The sequence below is a fragment of the Chionomys nivalis genome, chromosome 24, assembly GCF_950005125.1.
Source record: "Chionomys nivalis chromosome 24, mChiNiv1.1, whole genome shotgun sequence".
NCBI classification, from domain to species: Eukaryota; Metazoa; Chordata; class Mammalia; order Rodentia; family Cricetidae; genus Chionomys; species Chionomys nivalis.
In genome coordinates this window covers 13,343,506-13,364,198 of record NC_080109.1, presented here as the reverse complement: position 1 = coordinate 13,364,198, position 20,693 = coordinate 13,343,506, and the positions used below count along the sequence as shown (strand labels likewise).

At 43.7% G+C, this 20,693-nt stretch overlaps 2 protein-coding genes across 2 annotated transcripts in view; one reads left to right on the top strand and one right to left on the bottom strand.

The window, feature by feature from the left end:
• The window catches only part of Gfm1 (G elongation factor mitochondrial 1), a 42,244-nt gene extending 33,278 nt beyond the window's left edge, over positions 1-8,966 (top strand). Inside the window, exons 14-18 of the mRNA XM_057757096.1 lie at positions 1,363-1,525; positions 3,004-3,148; positions 6,703-6,863; positions 7,784-7,837; positions 7,944-8,966. Coding sequence (XP_057613079.1) covers positions 1,363-1,525; positions 3,004-3,148; positions 6,703-6,863; positions 7,784-7,837; positions 7,944-8,075 — 655 coding nt within the window. The 3' untranslated portion in view covers positions 8,076-8,966. The remainder of the gene's footprint in view (positions 1-1,362; positions 1,526-3,003; positions 3,149-6,702; positions 6,864-7,783; positions 7,838-7,943) is intronic.
• A 4,065-nt stretch (positions 8,967-13,031) lies between these two features.
• Rarres1 (retinoic acid receptor responder 1) overlaps positions 13,032-20,693 on the bottom strand; it is a 32,630-nt gene continuing 24,968 nt past the window's right edge. Inside the window, exons 4-6 of the mRNA XM_057757119.1 lie at positions 18,145-18,281; positions 13,708-13,770; positions 13,032-13,622 (exon numbers count right to left, since the gene is read on the bottom strand). Coding sequence (XP_057613102.1) covers positions 13,473-13,622; positions 13,708-13,770; positions 18,145-18,281 — 350 coding nt within the window. The 3' untranslated portion in view covers positions 13,032-13,472. The remainder of the gene's footprint in view (positions 13,623-13,707; positions 13,771-18,144; positions 18,282-20,693) is intronic.

Below are 20,693 nucleotides of genomic sequence, written 5' to 3'. Positions count from 1 at the left end.
GTTTAAATAGCTGTGATTAGATTTAACCATAGTTAATTTCTATAGCACAGATACAGACTATTTCCTCATTAAAAATCTGCATACTTTATTTTGTTGGGTATGGGTTAGGGGTACGTGTGCACTGTGGCCAGAGTGTGGAGAGGGAGGACACCTTGTGGGACCTGGGTCTCTGCTTCCTCCGTGCGGTCCCAGGGGTTGAACTCAGGTCATCAGACTTGACAGCAAGCTCTCTTCCCCGCTGAGCCCCCTCTTTGGCCTCTGCTGCTTTAGGGAGCTGTTGTTGCTGTCAGACTGAGAACAAAATGCCCAGTCCTCAGAGAACTTTTGAGTACCTGGCAGGACCTCAGTTTCTGCACCTGGAAACCCTTCCACTGGATTTCTCTGGTGATGTGTGAGGGTTTCGCCCTCTGCTTCCCTTCTCTTGCTTCTTAGAGATGTTTTTCCCTCTCAGGGAAATTAAGTTTTCACTCTCTGGGGCTTCCCAGCCCATCCTGAAGCTCTTGGCCACTGGAAGATTATTAGAAGGCAGTTAGTCAGACACACGCACACTTAGGCTCTTCAGGAAGTCTGCCCCTCCAGACACGCATCTCCTGCCATTATTCACATTTGCTTCTTCCCCGCCACTTACAGGCTTGTCCACTAATGTCTGTCGGTTCACCTGTAGATGGCGTACCCACTTTTGAAAGTGATTATCCCCAGAAAGTCTCAGGTTGAAGGAAGAAGCGCCTGGCAAGCAGTATCTACACATGAGATGTTTTTCCTAAGAAGTAGCCTCCTGTGAACTGAGAAACAGCTGCCTGTGTGCTGTGTCTCCATGCTTGAGATTCATGTAAAATACCATTCCATCCATTGGCTTGATGTAAACGCTAACTTAAGATCATTTGAAAGCCGTGTTTGTGCTCGCCATTATCATTTTGTCATTAATCATTTTCATTCTTAGTTAGTGCATCTGATACTCCCTTTAAATCACCTCTGTATGTAATGCCAAATAATAAGATCCAATAGAAACTGCCTAAATAAATGGACTTGTTTATAAACCTACATAAACCATACTTGTTTACTGCGTTGTGTGACACGGAAGGGCAGCAGTCCAGATGTAGATTATTAGAAGCCGTAGACTGAGCCATTAGAATGAAAAACGTGATTGCTTAGGTGATATGCCCCTCGTTTACCCCTGAGCGAGAACAGAAATGAAGAATTTCTTCTAAATAACTTCTCTAATGAATTTCTTAGTACAGCCGTCATAGTCAAAGAAAAAAGTTTTAAAAAAATATGAAATGTGGATTTTGTGTAAATTAGTGGGCGTTTATTTCATTTTACTGATCACTAACACTCTGTTTTGTCCTCCTGCATCACTTGCAGGTTTGATTTCACACATAAGAAGCAGTCCGGCGGGGCTGGCCAGTTTGGGAAGGTGATCGGTGCGCTGGAGCCCCTGGCCCCAGAGGAGTACACCAAGCTGGAGTTTTCCGACGAGACCTTCGGGTCCAACGTGCCCAAGCAGTTTGTGCCTGCCGTTGAGAAGGTGATGTGCAGCAAACCTCTGTAGTGTCTGTGTTTGAAGGCGGGTTATTTGGTGTTAGATCACACCTCCTGTCCTGTCAGGTTGTTCTATCGTGGCTCCTTCCAGTTAACCGTCCTTCCTTATGGGCCATCAGGCTCTCCGTCTTTCATCCTCCAGTTCAGGGGCTGTGGACACAGGCTGTGACGGTGGGGTATAATCGCTTTTCATGAATTGCTGCTACTGCCTTGATTATACTCAGCCATTACAGTGTGTAGTAGTCTTAGGGGCTTCTGAGAGTTCTGTGTGTGCTGGTGTAGGAATGCTTATCTGTTAGACTCTGGCACCTGGCTTCTTCCCTACTGCGTTTTTTGCTGCTGCCAAATGTGCTCTTGGTAAAGGAAGAGCTACTTTGTTTGTTTTGAGACAGGTAGTCTATACTTAGCCCAGACAGGCTTGGAATCAAAGAGATCTCCTTGTCTCTGCTTCCTGAGTGCTTTGGTTAAGGTGTGTGCCACTCCATCCAAGCAGAGCTAGTTAAATTGGGAGTAAATGATTACCTGCACCTTTCAAAAATATGAAGGCCAGAAACGGTTTTACGTGTGGAACGGCAAAGAGCTGCGCACCCATGAAGCGCCAATGCTCGCTTCCCTTTCTCCGTGACTTGTATGCTCTAAGCAATTGTTTATTTTGTAGACAGCAGGTTATGATTTTCGTTTCAGTGGTAATAGCATTTTTTTGTTGGTGGTGGTAATGCATTCCACTCTTATTTTAAGATTATCCTTTGCCATTCACACACTTCTAAATACCAGATGTCTCCGAAATTCACAGAGGAAAGAGAAGAATTTACATGTTTTTCAGCATACATAGTTTACAGTTTCGAAATGTCAGAAGTAACCCGCCGCATGTGTAGCTGTGTGACGGAACTGGAGGAGTTCTGAAGTATTTAGGTGCCTGGAAAGGAGTCGCAAACTTGTCAGCTCTACTCTTTAAACATACGCCGTTTGTTGTATGTAAATTGTGCCTTAATGAAGCTATCTTTTAAAAGGAAGTTGCATTTGGAAAACTGAAATTCCCTTTAAGTCTATTTCTTAACAACATCATGCAACCTTTTTTCTGGTGTGATCTGCCATTCCAGCCGAGTAGTGATGGGTCTGTAACAGGGGCTCAAGCCACAGCCTCTGCTTACATGTGTGTTTGGGTAGAGTTGGTGACCTAAGGCCCTGCTGCCTCTGGGAGGAGTGTAAGCATTAATAACTCCTGAAGCTGAGGTTATGGGCAGGGCTGGTGGTGCCCTTGGCTCCCTTTTCCAGCCCCCTCACATCTTCATGCACTGTCCTGTTCCATGGGATTGTTCATCTCATGCCCAGCTTACTCAGAACATTTTTTGAAAGGTGTAAACAACATTATATCTTAATAACATTACGTTTCTGACCTGTTCTGGAATTTGGGGCGTGCTCTGCAAGTGAAATCTCATTGCAGTTGTATTCATTTGTTGTTAGGGGTTTTTGGATGCCTGCGAAAAGGGTCCTCTTTCCGGTCACAAGCTTTCTGGGCTGCGGTTTGTTCTGCAAGACGGTGCACACCACATGGTTGATTCTAATGAAATCTCTTTCATCCGAGCTGGAGAAGGTGCTCTTAAACAAGGTACACTATGTCCCAATGCCCTCCATCTCTGTCTTCCTTGGGAGACCGTCATAACCTCCAGAGCATCAGTTTGTATTCTCCTCCATGCAGAACTGGGGATGGGGGATGGCAGGGGAGGAAGGGATGCTTACGGACTGGAGTAGAGGGAGATGACTATGGGATGGAGGATCACAGGGGAGGGAGGGATGCTTACGGATTGGAGTGGTGGGAGATGGCTCTTGCAAAATCAAAGCCTACCAAGCCTACCCTGTTGTAAATTTTCTGGGTGTTCATTTTTAATGTGTTTAAGTTAATATGTAATCTGAAGTTCAGGTTTTAATAGAGAAGACAAATGCTCAGAATTCTTAAGAAGTATTTTAAAGATAAATTACCTCCTTGTGTTATTTTTACTCATTTATTTAAATGTCAAGAAGTTCATAAATTTCTAAGTAATTTTTTCATATATCACATTTAAGCTGTGAGGCATTATTGTGAGAATGGAAAAGTGTTTTGAAAGAATTCAGTAATCTTTATGCATAATATAGACTTCCCGCTACACTGCTAAAACTATCACCCCTACTAAAACTGTGAACTAGAACTCTGAGCAGTTGCAGGCAGGCATATCTGACTCTTGGCTTTTTTTTTTTCTACTTGTGTGCTTGCTTGCATGGCAGAAGAGAGCATCAGATCCCATCATAGGTGGTTGTGAGTCACCACGTGGTTGCTGGGAATTGAACTCAGGACCTCTGGAAGAGCAGCCAGTGCACTTAACCTCTGAGCCATCTCTCCAGCCCCCTGATTCTTTGCTTTTAATTCGGGGAAGTGGGAAACAAATGACAGCAAAACTATGTGACATCAGAATTATCCAGCAGAGAATTACATAGTTATCCTGAAGCCAGGAAACTTAATTTTCTTTGTCTCCTTAGCCATATCTGCTGTTTGTCAATTCCTTAGAAATGTACATAAGTGTTTTTACGTAATAAAATCATGATCCATAAAACATTTCAAAAATATTTACACCAAGGAGAATTAAAATAAGCAGTAGAGAATTAATATTTCTTAATCATTATTTCCTAAGCAGTCAGTCTGTAAATCTGAATTCTATTGATATTCCGTATGAGTTTCAGCTTTTTGAACTTCTTTTGGTCTCAGTTTGCACCTGTGATTAATGTTAGGCAGTGTCTGGGAGGACCGCTGTTTTCTAGACTAAGCTGCTAATTCCTTAGTTAGTAATTCTACTCTAGTTTTCAGTTGTAAAAGGAAGGCTGCATAGTAAACAGGCCCTGCAGTCTGTGCTGTAGGAACTGGTCAGTCTGAAGAGGAGAAGCGATGTTTCCACCTTTTGACCTTGAGATGTTCGCTGCTCCCACACTTCCTAAGCTAACATTAAGTGACTTTAACACTTCTTAGAAATACAAATTGAATTTAAAAACACCAATTGTTTTATGCTGATTCTTGATTAGAAGTTTGTAACTTTCACAGAAAGAGAGCAATCAGTGGTGTAACTTAAAACTGAAGTATGGAACCAGATGTGCGTCACCTGTGTTGGCCTTAGGACATGGGTGTTGCTGTCACCTCCATAACTGGTTTGTGGAGAGAAGACAATGCTTATTCTCCCAACACTGGCCTTCCAGCCTCTGAACACAGCCAGCATTGTGTGGTTAGCGCATTAGACCCGGCCCTGTCTTCTCTGGGATCTCTCGCCATTCCATGCCAGGCTTTGAGTTGGAGTCTTTCTTTCTCTTCCCCTTACTGTGTAGAAATGGGCCCAGCACTTGAAGGGAATATTACCTGAAAATGTACCTAGTGTGATGTGTGTGTGTATATGCATATGTGCATGCATGCATTTAGGCACACTGAATACAATTCTTCCTGTTATGTTGCCTGTGAGTTAGCATCGAGCCGCGCCACTCATTTCCCAGCATGCTTGCCTTGGTTGTGGCGTTTATTGATCCCTTGTGAGTGCTGTGTTATATTGAGTACATGAGAGAGCTTATCTTCACAATGACCTTAGAGCTGAGAGAACTGAGGTTTGGAGCCATTGGTTTCATAACCTAAGCTGGCGTATTAGTTTGGTAGAGCTTAAAGTTAAACCTAGACTGACTAGTCTTTTTTTTTTTTTTTTTTTGGTTTTTTGAGACAGGGTTTCTCTGTGGCTTTGGAGCCTGTCCTGGAACTAGCTCTTGTAGCCCAGGCTGGCCTCAAACTCACAGAGATCTACCTGCCTCTGCCTCCCAAGTGCTGGGATTAAAGGTGTGCGCCACCACCGCCCGGCCTAGACTGACTAGTCTTAACCCTTGACTACCTCCTCATCAGCCACATAAGCCCCGGGCCTGCTGATGCTGGTGTTTTTGCTAGTGGATTGAAATGGGGAATCAGCAATGTTAGTAATAGAAACTAGTGCATAGACTTATAGTGAATTGGGTATTGGGATCTATAGGTAATTTTAAGAGTGCTGTTTGCAACTACTGAGACGTTATGTAAATGGCATAGGAACCTGGCCAGCTGTGGAGTTTGTCCCTAGTTGAGGTCCTGGTGCCAACCGTCCTGTTCCTGAGGAGTGTGGTAGGTCATCACTCTGACACTCACTGCACTTCAGACCGTGATGTCTTCAGAGGCGCCTGTATAATGTACAAGAGAGGTTGCTGTGATTCCATACAAACAGAGAGGTGCCTGGAAAACCGTGGTTATTTCCAAACACAATAGCTTCTTAGTTGTCTTTCCTGTGTTTTGCTTAAAAGCTTTTATTTGGGGACAGTGCAGCTGGTCTGAGGCTAAACATTCTGCTCTAGCAAGTGACTAAATTACGTGTAAATATCTGAAGTTTTATTTTACTTCCTCCATAAATATTACTCAGTGTTTGTGACTAAGAAGCACAGTAGCTGTGTGTTGGATGGGACGAGAAAATGCACAATGAGGTTCATGTGATGGGGGCTGTTACCATCTAGTCGGACAGTTTTTAGTTATTGGTGAAGAAACTTAAGACCTGACAGGTTTTCACAAGAGGCAATAATTTGTTAGAGGGCAGCAACTAAAACCCTGAGTCTCGATCAGACAGTGAAATTGTTCAGCCTAGAAAAGGGAAGGCTTCTCAGAAGTGACTCAGTTCTTTTCTTCAAGTACTCTCTCCTGCCCTGTGATAAGTTTACATGTATGTGTATGTATGTAAATGTATGTATACACTATCCATACATTATATATATACATACATATAATATGCGTGTCTGTGTGTGCGGATCACAGCGATCAGGCAGCTGCACAGTTTGCATAGCGCAGGACTTGGTGACTGATGCTTTCTGTGTTCAGCAGATTAATTAGATTTAAGGATTTTTAAATATTTTAAAGTATGCTAATTGAAATACTAGCAACAGAATGAAACATTATCTCTTGGAATTTCTACATAGATAAAACTGTTACCATTACTATAAAAAAGTAAGTCCGGGGATATTAGAAGCCTGTCGCTTGTGTACCTTTGGGAAAGTGCCCCCTGCCCTCATGTAGAACGGGAAAGAATTCCAGTTTAATGAAGAATGTACTTAACTTTTCTTTCTGTTGTTCTTTATCTTTAAACGCAGCTTTGGCCAATGCCACATTGTGTATCATTGAACCCATTATGTCCGTGGAGGTTGTAGCTCCTAACGAGTTTCAGGGAGCAGTGATCGCAGGGGTTAACCGGCGCCACGGAGTAATCACAGGACAAGACGGGGTCGAGGACTATTTTACACTCTATGCCGATGTGAGTACGGTCATCGCTGGCCTCCCAGGTCTCTTGTTTATCTTTTGAGATGCAGTCTCCCACTGTAGCTCAGGCTAGCCTGGAACTCAGGGTGACCCTATGCCTCAGCCTCATGAGGTAACCCCTCTGGGGTACAGCTTTGTCTTGCTTTTGCGAGCCACGGAAGCAAATGAGTCAGATTTGGCTTTGGAAATCGTAGAGCAAACTGAAGCATTTGCTTTGAGTTTGTAGATTCTATTTTGTGGCAAATTTGAGTACAAAGGCCAAAAATGGGATTCTTTATATCTTGGCTCTTTCTGTCTTAGCTGTATAGTTATTTTTTTTCCTGTTTTAACTTTATTTCTATAGCTGCTTTATTGTTATAAGGCTAGTATTTAATTCCCTGATCTGTACCCATCTTAAATCTCATGGGGAGAAAGTATTGGTCTCATTACAGATCACCTCTAGGAAGATCATGCTGTGTAACATGTTGGTTACAGAGGAGGGCCTGGTGCAGCTCAGTGGGAGAGCACATGCCAAGCATGCATGAGCCTCTGGGTTCAGTGCCCAGCAACAGACACACACACACACACACGCACGCACGCACGCACGCACACACGCAAGCACGCAATGGAAATTCATTAACATTTCCACAGAGACAACACGTGTGAGTGTCTGAACTGACGGAGGTAGACAGTGGTGTGGAGATGAGAAGGGAGGGCAGCAGTGGTGCCCACTCTGAAATTGAAGGTTGCTCTCATTATTCCTGTCAAAATAGCTTTCAAATAGGATCTCGTGTCTTGGATAAGGCAGAAATGACTCTGGCTTTTGAGTCTTTAAACCTAAAATTGTCAACAGAAAGCGAATTATAAAGCTTTAAAGATTGTCCTCAAATATTCCTCAACAAGTGGCACTAAAATATTTATTATGTTTGCCTTTAGGTTCCCCTAAATAATATGTTCGGCTACTCCACTGAACTTAGGTCTTGCACAGAGGTAAGCAGCTTTAAGATGGAGGGAAACCTCGGGGCACCCCGCAGAGTAAGCGCTGACTCTGCTTGAGAGCCCCAAGCAAACCAACCTCCCTGTCTTGGCCTTCCAGGGCAAAGGAGAGTACACGATGGAGTACTGCAGATACCAGCCCTGCTCCCCGGCCACACAGGAGGAACTCGTTAATAAGTATTTGGAAGCTACAGGTCAGCTTCCTGTAAAGAAAGGAAAAGCCAAGAACTGACTCTCCTCACTTTGCATGTAGTGACTTATTTGACTACAAGATTTAGAGAAGATGGATCCAGGAGAATGAATTCAGATGGCTGAATTCTAGGAGCCCTGCTGTCTCCTGTTCAGGAGATTCAGCGTATATGCAAAGATAATTATGTACATATATTTAAACTATTGACTATTTTATTGTTTAATGAAAGACATTAAATAAAATTATATTATTACTGAAGTATATTTTAATATTTATTAAGGGAAGAAGAGAATATTAATTCAGCCTAGAATATATTTAAATTTGTTTTATAATTTTTTTTGACAAATGTGTGTAGCCTATGTTGACCTCAAAACTCACAATCCTTTTGCCAAGTACTAGGACTGTGGGTGTGCAGTCCGTGCCCCCCACAACCCCGTGTGCAGGTGTGTGTATGTTTACGGTTCTGTGTGTGAATGTGCACACCAGGGGCTGTGTTCTCGTCTCCTAACTCAGGTTTGAGATACCGTCTCTGACTAAACCTGAAGCTGGAGTGTGACTGACCCCTGGATCTTCCCGCCCCTGCTTCCCCAGCACTAGGGTTGCAGGGGTGTGCCATGCCCGGCTGACCTTACCGGGTTCTGCAGCTTGAACTTGGGGCCTGCGAAACTGAGTCATCTCTCCAGCTCCCTAAATTTTTTATCATGAGAATTTTCGACATTCAAAAAAGCTGAAAAACAGTACAGAATAGCCATGTAGCTTCTTCCATTCATATTCAAGAGCCAATGCTTTTACAATGGTTTACTTTTCAAATAAGTTGTTCATTGTCTCTGTGGCATACATTGATTTAAAAGTTACTCTGTTGAGGCCATGAAAGTAAACATTGTACATCACGACATTTCTTGGAATATCATTTAAACGTGAATCATTATGATCTTACTAGAGAGTGTTTTCAGATTCTTCCTTGGGTTATTAAAACGCTGAAGATGGCAAATGGCTTCAATTTGTGGCTTCTGCACACTTAGAACCGCTCTGTTAGCACAGTGTGATTTGCAGGCTTGTATTAGACAAGAACAAGGGGCTCACATATGCTCTCCTTAGTTGTATGCATAGATTCTGACGAAGAAGAATTTGTAGAGTTGCTGACCAGTCAGTTCAGTCTCGTGGTAGATGCTAGTTCAGTTAGAGTAATTGGAGTTTAGCCTATATTATATTCATTGAGATTAAGAAAAAATGAATGTTAAGCTTTCGTTTCCAAAATACGTTGGCTTTATACCTTTAAGAATTTTTTCACCCCAAAACCTCTGAAGCCACGGACATGCTCTAGTCTGTTTTCCTTGGATAAAAGTAGATAATAGAAATAAAATAGTTGTTTTTATTTCTTGTGGGGGTTTGGACAGGATTTCATGCCTAGCCTTGACCCCTTGCTCTTACCCACCACCTCTGACCTCTGGTATGCTGGGGTTACAGGCCTGTGACACCTTATGCAGCCTCTTTGACTTTCGTTACTAGGGTAAGAAGATTTAAATTGCCTGTCTGCTTTTAAATTAGATACATTGTCTAATTTAATTCTTGTAACCCTGTGGAAGTCAATATACTCTGTCTTTGTAACAAGAGCAAACATACAGAGATAGATTTTTTGAAGACCATGCAGCTGGTTGAGTTTTCAAATGGATACTGTAGCTACAATTATTCACCAGCCCCATTTCCTCCCGCATGTGTGTGGCTGTACCATAGCATCAAACCTGGGAAGTGTTTGCTGTAGGTCCTGAGTACATTCTCAGTAAGGAAACACTGCCACAGAATGTACTGCAGTCTCTGCATATTGAGAATAATCAGAAACATGGATAAAAATTGTGTTTTTAATTTGCTAAATATTCTGATTATACCATCAGGAGACAGAGACAGGTAGATCTTTGTGAGTTCAAGATCAGCCTGGTATACATAGTGAGTTTCAGGTCAGCCAGAGCTACACAGTGAAACCTGTCTCAAGAGAGGACTTGGGAGGGAAGAGAAGAAGAGCAGAAGAGGTAAGGAGAGGAAAGGGAAGGGGAGGGGAGAGGAGGGGAGGAGAGAGACTCTAATAACTATTCTGGGTACCTAAGCCATCTGCAGCATTTCATAGGCAAATGGCATGGGTCCACATAGGAGCGTGAATGGAACGGAATCCCGTAGGACAGGAACAGAGCCATATTGTGGCTAACTCATTATATTAGTGATGGGTGGGTGGTAACTGTCAAACAAAGCCTATAGCATAGAAAAGGTTAATGTGGCTATTAATAAATGAAGATTTTTGCATTACTATTATGAAGAGTAGGTTTAGCTAATTTAAAGAAGGTGTCAGCTTGGGTTGGGGAGAGGCTGCACTAGTGGCTGCTGCATGCCTGCCCTTGCCTGGTTCACTCAAAATTCCCTGGAGCTTTAAGCCTTTGATGTTGGAGACCACCGCAAGTTCGCCTGCACATAGGTCAGGGCACAATATTAAAGGTTTCTGGTAATTCTAATGTATAATATCAATATTCTTTAGTGAGATGCTGATAACTGTCGTTAAAGAAACAGTCCCATTCTGTGTTATTCTTTTCCTCCTGCTTAACTGTGTAGTTTGTGAACCAACAGAATTATATTAGTTTTGAAAAATCGGAATTTTTATATTTTAATATTTTAACATATAATCATTAAATTTGACAGCCAAGGAGTGCTGCAGACAGAAAGGAGTGATCGTGACTTGGTGGAATTCTCCCACTGAAGAAGGTAGCTCTTTGTGTTGTTGAAACTGTACTTTGTTGAGCGAGAATTAAAAGTCTTCAGCTAACTTAGTTTCTTGCTTCACTGAAGAAACAAACCCACTTGTTTCTCTAGAGAATGTGCTGGTTCCCTTACCCCTTCATGTGTAGGCTGGGGAGCTTGATGGCTGAGCCTTGTTTTGAGAGCGAGGAAAGGGCACAGAACTGACCCAAATTTTCTAAAAATTGAGAGAAGTCAGTGTGTCTTGAAGGACTAGCATCCAAGTCCAAATATAGACATTTCAACTGACCATCAAATGAACTGTCTTAGCCACTGTTCTATTGCTGTGAAGAGACACCATGACCCTGGCAACTCATCGAAGAAACCATCTAATTGGAGGCTGGCTTTCAGTTCCAATGGTTTGGTCCATTATCATCATGGCAGAGAGCATGGTGGCACACACACAGTCGAGATGCTGGAGAAGTAGATGTGAGGGTTCCACATCTGGACCCGCAGGCAGCAGGAAGACAGAGACAAACCTCCACGCCCACCTCCAGAGACACGCTTCCTCCAAGGAAGTTCTTTCAAATAGAACCACTCCCCGGTGACCAAGCATGGAGCCTGTGGGGGCCATTCTCATTCAAACTGCCATGTGTATGACCTAAAAAATTAAGATTCAAGCAGGAAAAATTGAAACCAAGTAGTGTAGATTGAAATTGCGGACAGAGCCTGGTACTGCTTCTGATATACTGTGAAATCTTGAAAGTTCTGGAGACGTGAGATGGATGTGATGGTCAATTTACTGTCCCTGACGCGGTGACTCGGAATTTACACTGCTTGTGGAAAGAGGGCTTGGGGAATTTCCCTTTTCATTTTATGCCACGGCAAATGAAGTGCTTGCTCTGTTGTTAGCCAGTGAAATCAATGTTAATTACATCAAGCTCACAATCTCAGCATTCATGTTAGGAAAGATGTTCTGATGAAGACCCGGAGAAGCGCTTTGTTGCTTTTCCTTTGCGTCTTTTGCGTACCGTTCCCCTTCACACTCTGTGCCTAAATCAGTCTGTTCAAGATTATGTTGTTCGTTGCTCACTGGCTGAATTATGGTCACATATAAGCTTAATGGAAAAATCTTTTGAAAGATCTTGGAGAAAGCTGAAATACCATTTGGAAGGATAGATGAGATGGATAGAGATCACGGGACTGTGTCTACATAAAGCTTGTGGCATCTCTTTTGAAAGATTCGTTCGGGAGCTTCAGTTAGAACACTTGTATCTGGTGTCTTGATTTTGGCTCGATGCGGTCATTATGTACTGCTTCTTGGGTGTTTTGAAAAACTACGGAGTCTTCACTATGTAGGTGGGAGAGCTTCTGTTTCCCTTACAAGATCATGCAGAGGGATTAGGACTTACTAAAAGGAGTGGATATTGGGGAGATAATTGCAACAGTTTGGGGTTCTAAATAGAAAAAAAAATACACAATTAGACCTGCTTTTGACTCTTTTGTTAAGCGTCCCTGTCTAAAACCTTTCTCTGAAGACTACAGTTTCCCATCATCAAACAGTGCAGACCAAGAAACGCACTCCGTTTTTAGGGGTCGACAGAGATGCGGAAATGACACTCTCTCTGGAAAACCATACGGGCAACTTCAGCCTTAGCTAGGAATAGACGCATGAGACTCGGGAGGCGGGGACAGGAGCAGCAGGACCTGGCTGTGCCAGCACAGGGGTAAACAGCAGAGTCAGTGGTGTTGCTGGGCTGGGTGTTTGGGTTAGGTGGATTAACTGTGTTTCCAGCCTCTGGGGACATAACCTCACCCTTCATGAGGTGCTTCCGTGTGCTTTTTTAACGTTGAAGCTGATGCCCCCTAATCAGTTACTGGCCAAGGAACCTGGCTCAGGGGTTTCAGACAGTGACATAAGTGTTCCATTAAATTTTAACAATTTGAGAGGCAAATGGATGACGGCAGGATTTCCTGGACCAGGTCTTCCTGCCTTGAGGAGGGACGTCACGATTTGATTATTTCATACTGTGTTGGCTTTTATAGATTTCTGACACCAATACTGGATCCGAGCTGTCCTGATAAATTTAAAAAACAAAAGTATTTGGTATACTCTGAGCTAGATCAGTGCTTTTTTTTTTTTTCTGTTTGCAGCTTTCTCATGTGAGACACTGTGTGCTGTTTGTAAGATTTGATTGAGGCAGTATTGGGTTGATTTAGTTCTTGGGCCTAAATGTTGTTATGTACACAAAAGCTTACAAACACATTTTATTATTTAGAGATGCATACATTTATTTGCAATTTAAACAGGAATGCTTGCTTGAAATTAGCAGTTAATATTTTCCTGCAGTTTATTTTCACTGAAAAAAGATGTTTGTTGGCATAATGAGTGGGAACTATTTAACAACATGAAATAGCTATAATATGTCCAAAATAGTGAAAAACGCAAATTCAGAGGTGAAACCCTTTCTGCAAAGCAATCATTGGTCTGCCTGCACCAAGACTCAGCAGTGAGCTCTGATTCCTAAGTCCTGAGCAGATAGGTATCATCTGTTCTCAGAGTTAAACACCAAGGCCAATCAGGTGGGAAATATTTCCCTGTAGCCGCAGGCCTGCTGAGTTGCTAGGAGCCTAGACCTTTGCTTTTGTACAGGAGTGTTGAAGTAGGCCCGTGGAGTTGTCTTGTTCCAGATATGATAGAAACAGATCTTTTTCTATTTAGGAATTGCTGAGCTCTGTTGGTGCCATGGCTGATGCTTCGTCGGTTCCAGAGGCTTCTTCTGGGCTCTGCAGCTCTTGGCAGTGGTACTGTACTTTCAGTGGTTTGCCAGGGTACCAGAACAAGAGAATACGGCAGGGAATGATTTCCTAGGAAGGAACGGCCTAAATGTTATTACTCGGAAAACTTGGAGTTAAAAGTTTGACACACAGGTAAAAAAACGTTGCTCTTTACCTGTGTTGAGAATTCATGAAGTAGAACGGTGAAATCAAAGTCAATGCCATCATCATTGGTTTTCTAGAGGAGGAAAACAGAGTGAGTAGGGCAGACACCATGGAGTGTGTAAGCTCAGGGTTTGCCAGGCTGTGTCGTCTGCTCCGGTAGGTGGCGGTGTTCCGGATCAAGCTAGAGAAGTGGATTACATTTAGGTTTTGTCCCTCGGTTCTGTGGAAGTCTGGTTGAATGTCCTTAAAGCTTTTCTCTCTGGCATCAATGGCTTTTGTTGAAGGCTGACGTCTGTGAGGATAAGGAGAATCTTCTAGAAACCTTAGTGATGTAGGTACTGTATGTGTGCCTGTGATATGTTCATCCTACTCCACTCTGACAGACAAGAGAAAAGCACAAAGTTTCTATTAGATAAAGCATGTTAGGTCTGTTCTGGTCGGTAGGCATTCGTCCCCACCACCTGCACACACTCGTTTCCTCTAGACTTTAATAAGTCAATTTCCTAGTTCTCTTTTTATAGTTCTTATTTTTATATAGAGAGGGTATGCTCTTTAATAAAAAAGATAGGATTATTTTTAAAATCTTCAGCCTTATTATAGTCTTCTACAAAGTTTTTAGTGAAACTACTGAAGAATCTGAAAGAGCAGGACGATAAAAAGGAAATTGATTTTAGACTTTGTCTTTGTTCTTATATGGATGGAGATTTTCCCAAGTCATGTACAGTGGCTGGGGGGAGGCTGTAGATGACGCGGAAGAGGCAGAAGCAGACCGTTCTTGTTTGGTGACTGTCTTCTGTTAGTGGGTAGGTTTCTCTCTGGCCTGCAGTATACACACGAGTGTTTGAACATCTAGGGCACAAGCCACAACACCGGAATTCACCAGGGAAAACTGTCTTTCCTAAGAGAGTCACCTACCAGCATTTCCTATTACAGTGACCCGTCTGAATCCGCGGGTTCTGTACCTACGCATGCAACCGACAGAAAATAGAAAATATAAATTCTGAATGTGTGGGCCTGCTTTTGTTGCTGCTCCCTAAACGAAACAGAATACCAATTGGTACAGCCTTTTCCTTGTACGTAGGCAACCTAGGATAACATGTGGGAGACATGCGGGGTTTATAACCAGGGTGGTCTGAGGTTTGGCCACTGCCCCCAGATGCAAGGGGACAACACTATCAGCCTGGTATTTGTTTGGAGGTATTTGGCCTTGCCTGGCCTTCATTTTGGTGACTTTACCTTGCAAGGAAATACTGACTTTTCCCAAGCTGTTGCTCGTAGGTGGACCCCTGTTGACAGTCACGGACTTCGCTGCCACCGCCTGTACTATTTCTCCAGGCCTTGGCTTTACAATGTAATGTAGTCTTAAAATGTTTAAATTGATCTTACTTACATCCCTTCAAGGCAGCACTTTCTTATTCTGCTTTTGGAAATGGCATATTCTTTAATGTGTATATTTTGGAGATGGGGTCTTATGTAGTCCACACTGGCCTAGAGCTATAGCTCAGGCGGGTCTTGAACTCCTAACCTTCCTGCTCCCACCTCCTAAGTGCTGAGATTTCAGGCAAGTCCTACATGCCTGGCTTTCAAAAGAGCAGTTTTGAATGGAATTATGGTAGTTTTTAAGTTTTAGGTTAAAAGAGGCTAGGCTTTCCATAAACGGTAGAATACCAATTTCATTTAGTAAACTATTTTGCTCAAACCACAGATCAGGGCTCAGACTGTATGTAGCTGGGTAGTAGAGTGCCCACCTCGTGCATATGAAGCTCCAGGGATTGCCTATGTTAAACGTGTAGGCGGAGTTATAATCCCCCGTGCTTGGATCTTCCTTTAGGAGGAAGGGTCCTTGGAACCACACCCCAAGCACAGCTTGTTAAGAACTGCAGAGGTAAACAGTGCACCCCGCTATCTGCCCTCACCACGACAAGCCCTGCCAGGAAGTCATTACTTTTAATATTATTCAGAAATAACCTCTTTGGCGTCTATTCAAACCATCACAAATGCCAAGTGCTTATATTCCAGATGGATGGTGATTTATTGTTATTATTTTTAATTTTGTAACTCGGACCTCTAGTCTTCCTGGAAGCCACGGGGAAGGAAGCCTTGCCTGATCCCACCACCCACGTCCCCTGCATCCCCTAAAGGGAGAAGCTAAGCCCTGATAGAACCAATGTGGTTTCAGTAAAATATGTAGGCTTGAGCTATTAATATAAGTGGTCGAAAAGAGGCTTCTCGGCCGAAGAGATATGGCTGGTGAGGTAATTTCTGCAAGGCTGGGCTAGTGAAGGCTTTAAGCTGACATATGGTCTGAACTCACTAATATGAGTGGTGACCTGGTAGATAGATATTTTAGTGCAGCTACAAGATTTGCTACTGTTGGACTGGAATTAGAATAATCAGTAGTTTTGCTTTTGTCTGTTTGTATTAAAGGCTGGGAGAACAGTGAAAGTCTTTATCCCCATTTTTTCCCTTAACTGCTATATTCCCCCATCCTTGGCATAGTCAGTCTATAGTCTTGGGAATGCCATTTGTCCTTCAGGTCTAAAGAGATAATTATTGTTGGATGATGGGTCTTATTTTATGAATGCATTTCAGCCCTTCCTTTCTTTGCCCACTCTTCCGTTGGGCCTTGTTGATCTGGGGCTGCGAGTTTATAAATTTGCATCTCTTTATACTCTTGCATTAGCAGGTAAGTTTAGCCCTGAGGATTTGGATAATAATTCCCACCCATGGAGGCTTGGGGACGTGAGAAACCCTCCGACATCTCCTGCCTCTGAGCTGTCTTGGCCTTGTCAGCTCCATTGCCCTGTTAGAAGGAGGAGTGGAAGGAGACAAGTGGGGCCATACCCTGACTGGTTACCTAGCAACAATCAATTTTAGGGTAATTTCTGTTAAAAAAAAAAAAAGACTCTATAAAAAAGATCAGTGGAAAAAAAAGAAAGCCAACAACCTAGGTTCTGTTTGATGTCTGTTTTCCAAATACCATTATTATCAGCATCAAAAATACTAACATTGCAAGTTCCTCAGAAGATACTGATGACCTGCCCATGGGTGAATTGTGGACATGTTTGCTGTTGGTGTTTAACACTTGGTTCAGCTTTTCCTCTGGAAAAAACTCTCTCTCCCTGTATCACATTTACCTGAGAAGAATCCTAACCCTGGTTAAAGGTGTGATTTGCCTACTCCACCTGCTAAGAGCAGAAGACTCTCTGCACAGGTCACTAACACTCGCGTGAGGGCCCACCTCGTCCCTGTCACCCTCGTCTCTTGGCTCTGTTCCCCACTCCACCCAGAGGACATAGCAGAGAACTTACACTGGCTCCCACCCGGGCTAGTGTTCACCTGAGACTGGTGTCTGGCGGCTGTCCCCTTCCCCTCCAGGTGGAGTCTGTCAGCTCTCAGGTTAGACGAGCGCCAGATTCGGTCTCTTGTGACGATATCCGCCACCGCTTGTGATCTTGCCCGTCGGTGGTTTCAACACCATCACGTGGGCCTGACTACAGGCCATCACTGTCTCGTAAACACAAACCTCTATGACAAGGTGACTACAAACTGTCTTCTTGCCACAGCTCAAGACAGTTCCTCTAACACTGCTCGATGTCTTTTCCAGTCAGTGCATAGAAACTATCCTTCTAGGTTCAGGTCCAAACCCCAAAAACTCTTCCTTCAACACTAACCATTTTCTGATGCTCACATCCAACCCTGAGTGGTATTGCCAGTCCACCTGAGTTCAAACCGCATCCCTGGCTGCCCCTACGTCTGTGCCCCCACCAAGCCTTCCTGTTTCCTTCCTGTTTCACCGCCGTCTGTTCTCAGAACGGAGCCAGCGAGAGCCCGTGCAAACCACATCATGTTGCTCTCCTGACAGGATAAAGACAAGCCTGGGCTCACTGCCTCCCAGACTTCCAAGGACGGACAGCCTCCACCTCCTGCTATGGCATCTCATTTCCTGCACAGACTCCCTGATCAGTCTGAACAACCCCCGAGCCTTGCTGCTCCCTCAGCCATCAGCCACCCTGCTGCCATGGTTTCCGGTCTCAAATCCCCTTCTCTGGCTCTCAGGGCCATTAGCTTCTGCTCCAGTGCGACTCTCCTTCCTTTCGCCTCACTTTGACTACATACGCTGTCCATCAAGATCCCGTGTTTCCTCCTCTTTACTTTCTTTTGTCCATAGCCCTTCCTACCCCTGTTTGACACATATCCGCTGCTTTATGATCTCTCCGTCTGGGTTCTTTATAGAACTGGGTCTCATTGAAGACAACAAAAGTGGTTTTGTTTACTGCTACCTCAATCTCTAAAACAATCCGCGAGCCATTGCAGGCACTCAGATGCTTGCTGGATGAATGAAACCTAATGAAACCCTTGCCAGGAAGGTAAGAGTTCCTGCTGCTCAGTCAGGAGCCCTACATCCCCGGGGCTCAGCTGACCCGGCTCATTTTCAGGTTCTTACCAAGTGCTTTACACTGCTGAGCTGGATCAAGTAGTAGTGCAGAAACTGGGTTGTCTTCTCCCACATCACATAAGAGCTGCCGAGAAAAGCCAAGTCCCAGATGGGTCTCAGTCGGGGATCAATACGTCCATGACTATCTGAGGAGAGAAAAGCACATTGTACTACGGTGGTTTTTAAGGCGAAACCTGGGAAATTTCAGTAATGAAGTTAGGGATGTAGTATTAGATCAACTCACAGCAGTGTCTTGAGCCAGACATGAGGTCAAGAGAGAGATTGTGTGATTTTGGAAGCAAAGGGCTGGACATGGGGGTCAGGGGAGGAGTTTGCCATGCAAGTTGGAAGACCCAAGTTCAGCCCTTGGACTCCATATAAAGGTGGAAGGGGAAAACTGACCTCACAATGCTAGCCTCCACGGGTATGTCCCCCACCCCTTCACCCCCAACAGAAATCAGAATAAGTAAACACTAGAATTTGAGGACGAAAGGTAAAAGCTCGCACGTGGTTGTTCTGTAGAGAGCAAGGAGACATTAGATGTAATGGGTGTACCGGGGACCTGGCACCTGGCAAGTGCTCGTCGAAGGAAACTTATTGAGAGTAGGGCTCAGTGGCCTTGGCTTCCTGCTCCACCATCATCCACTGTTACACGATTCACCTAAGGGTTTGGTCTCCATAGGTCTCTTCTGCTAACAACCAAGCGCCTTCATGCTCGGAACTGAGCACAGCGGTACTCCACCGACTTCTCGAGGTAACTGCTGTAACCCAGTTGTCATTCTGCCGGAACATGGTAATCATCGGGGAACTGCGACTTGATTAATGTTAGTAGAGAAGTTTCAGACTTCTGCTGTCTGGCAGAATTATTAGCGCTTTATGAATGAACCTGTAGTATCTCCTTGGTGTGAGCAGCTATCTGGATCTTTAGGGTTCCAGAACGTGTAGTGCAGGATTTCAAAGCCAACACAGTGTCAGGAATATCTCTGGCGTGGTCCTGCTGTCACGGGGTTCTGGCATCCTTTCCCCCTTCTTTTCCAGTGATTGAAACTTTCTTCACGCAGCTCACCAGCACTTACATCTTACTGTGGCCTGAGATTTGCGATCGCCAAATGCATCCCCCTCGAAGATAAACGAGTTGCCCTAACTACTGTCAGTAGTGGGGACACATGACAGGGTCACTGTACTTTAGCAACACAGGGTGTTACTTATGATTTGCAGCTCCTCGGCTCTTTTCCTCTGCTATAGATTGTGTTCATCCATATGAGGCTTGTGAACTAACTAAAGAGGAAAAACGATGCGGAGCGAGAATGAGATTATCTTGCTTATTGATTAAGCTATGAGCGTTCAGTGCTCTGGAGTAACTAAATATTGATTAGAAACTGCTAAGGCTTGAACTGGCTACTTCAAGCCTGCCTCCATAGTTGGACTCAATCTAAAGCCACCCCTTTGGTTTGTTTTTGTATCTAGAAATTTCTAAATTCAATTGATTGCAGACATCCACGGTTACTTGATTTCGGCTACTCAATATATCAAAAGTCATTTCCTATTGGAAACTGGGTAAGTAGATTAAAAGGGTAGTAACGATGAACAAAAGTATATTTTTCAACAAATAATATATATAAGTTGATAATTAGAAGATAAAAGTAGAAATATATTGCATGATTTATTGACTCAACATCATTTTATAATAAAAGTTCATGTCTTTTAAACAAAATAATTATATTTTGTACTTCCTATTGATAATCAGTAATTTCTAAGAATCTAAGGCAACTGCCTCGATATATTGTATCTTGCACTCATTCAGGGAAACAGGACTGTCCCGTTGATACGATGGAACAATGGGTCCACTAATATACAGCTCATCTTAGGGACCTGTGAGCTCCCAGTAGAAATGTCTCTGGTATCTTCAGCCTTCACTCATTCAGACTACACTCTGGTGTATTTGTCTAGTAAGCCAAACCTTTCGGATCCTCAGCTAGTTTTGCATATACGAACACCCAGGACCGTTTAGTGTCGGCTGAACTCGCAGTCAGAGCAGAACTCAGATTCTGTTCATGAAAGCTGCCCTCCCCTATGACTGAATTATGTATGCGTTTGCGGGTGTGCAGACATGTATGTATCCGTCTGTATATGCACATGGGTGTGTTTTGGTGCATGCATGGAGGACAGAAGGGGTGTCAAGTCCCTTGGAGCTAGAATAGGCAGGTGTTTGTGGAATACCTAGCTTCCTACATGGGTGATAGGACCCAAACGCTATTCCTCATGATTGTGCAGCAAATTCTCTTCTCTGCCTTTCCAGCCCCAAGACTTCCTTGGGGGAGGGAGGGCCTTTATAGTAGCCAAATCTAGGTAGTCTATTGAATGGCCCTGATGAGTACACAAGACTTCGTAAGTGAACAGGATCCAGTTGAATGGTTCTATTGAAAAGTGTTCCACATCTAAGGATACTGTGGCAAATGTTCCCGGAAGAAGTCCTGTCCAAAGTCAATGGCTTAGAGCAGAAGACCCACATGGAGCAGCCCCCATCCACCTGCAACTCTGCCTCTGGGCATCTGATA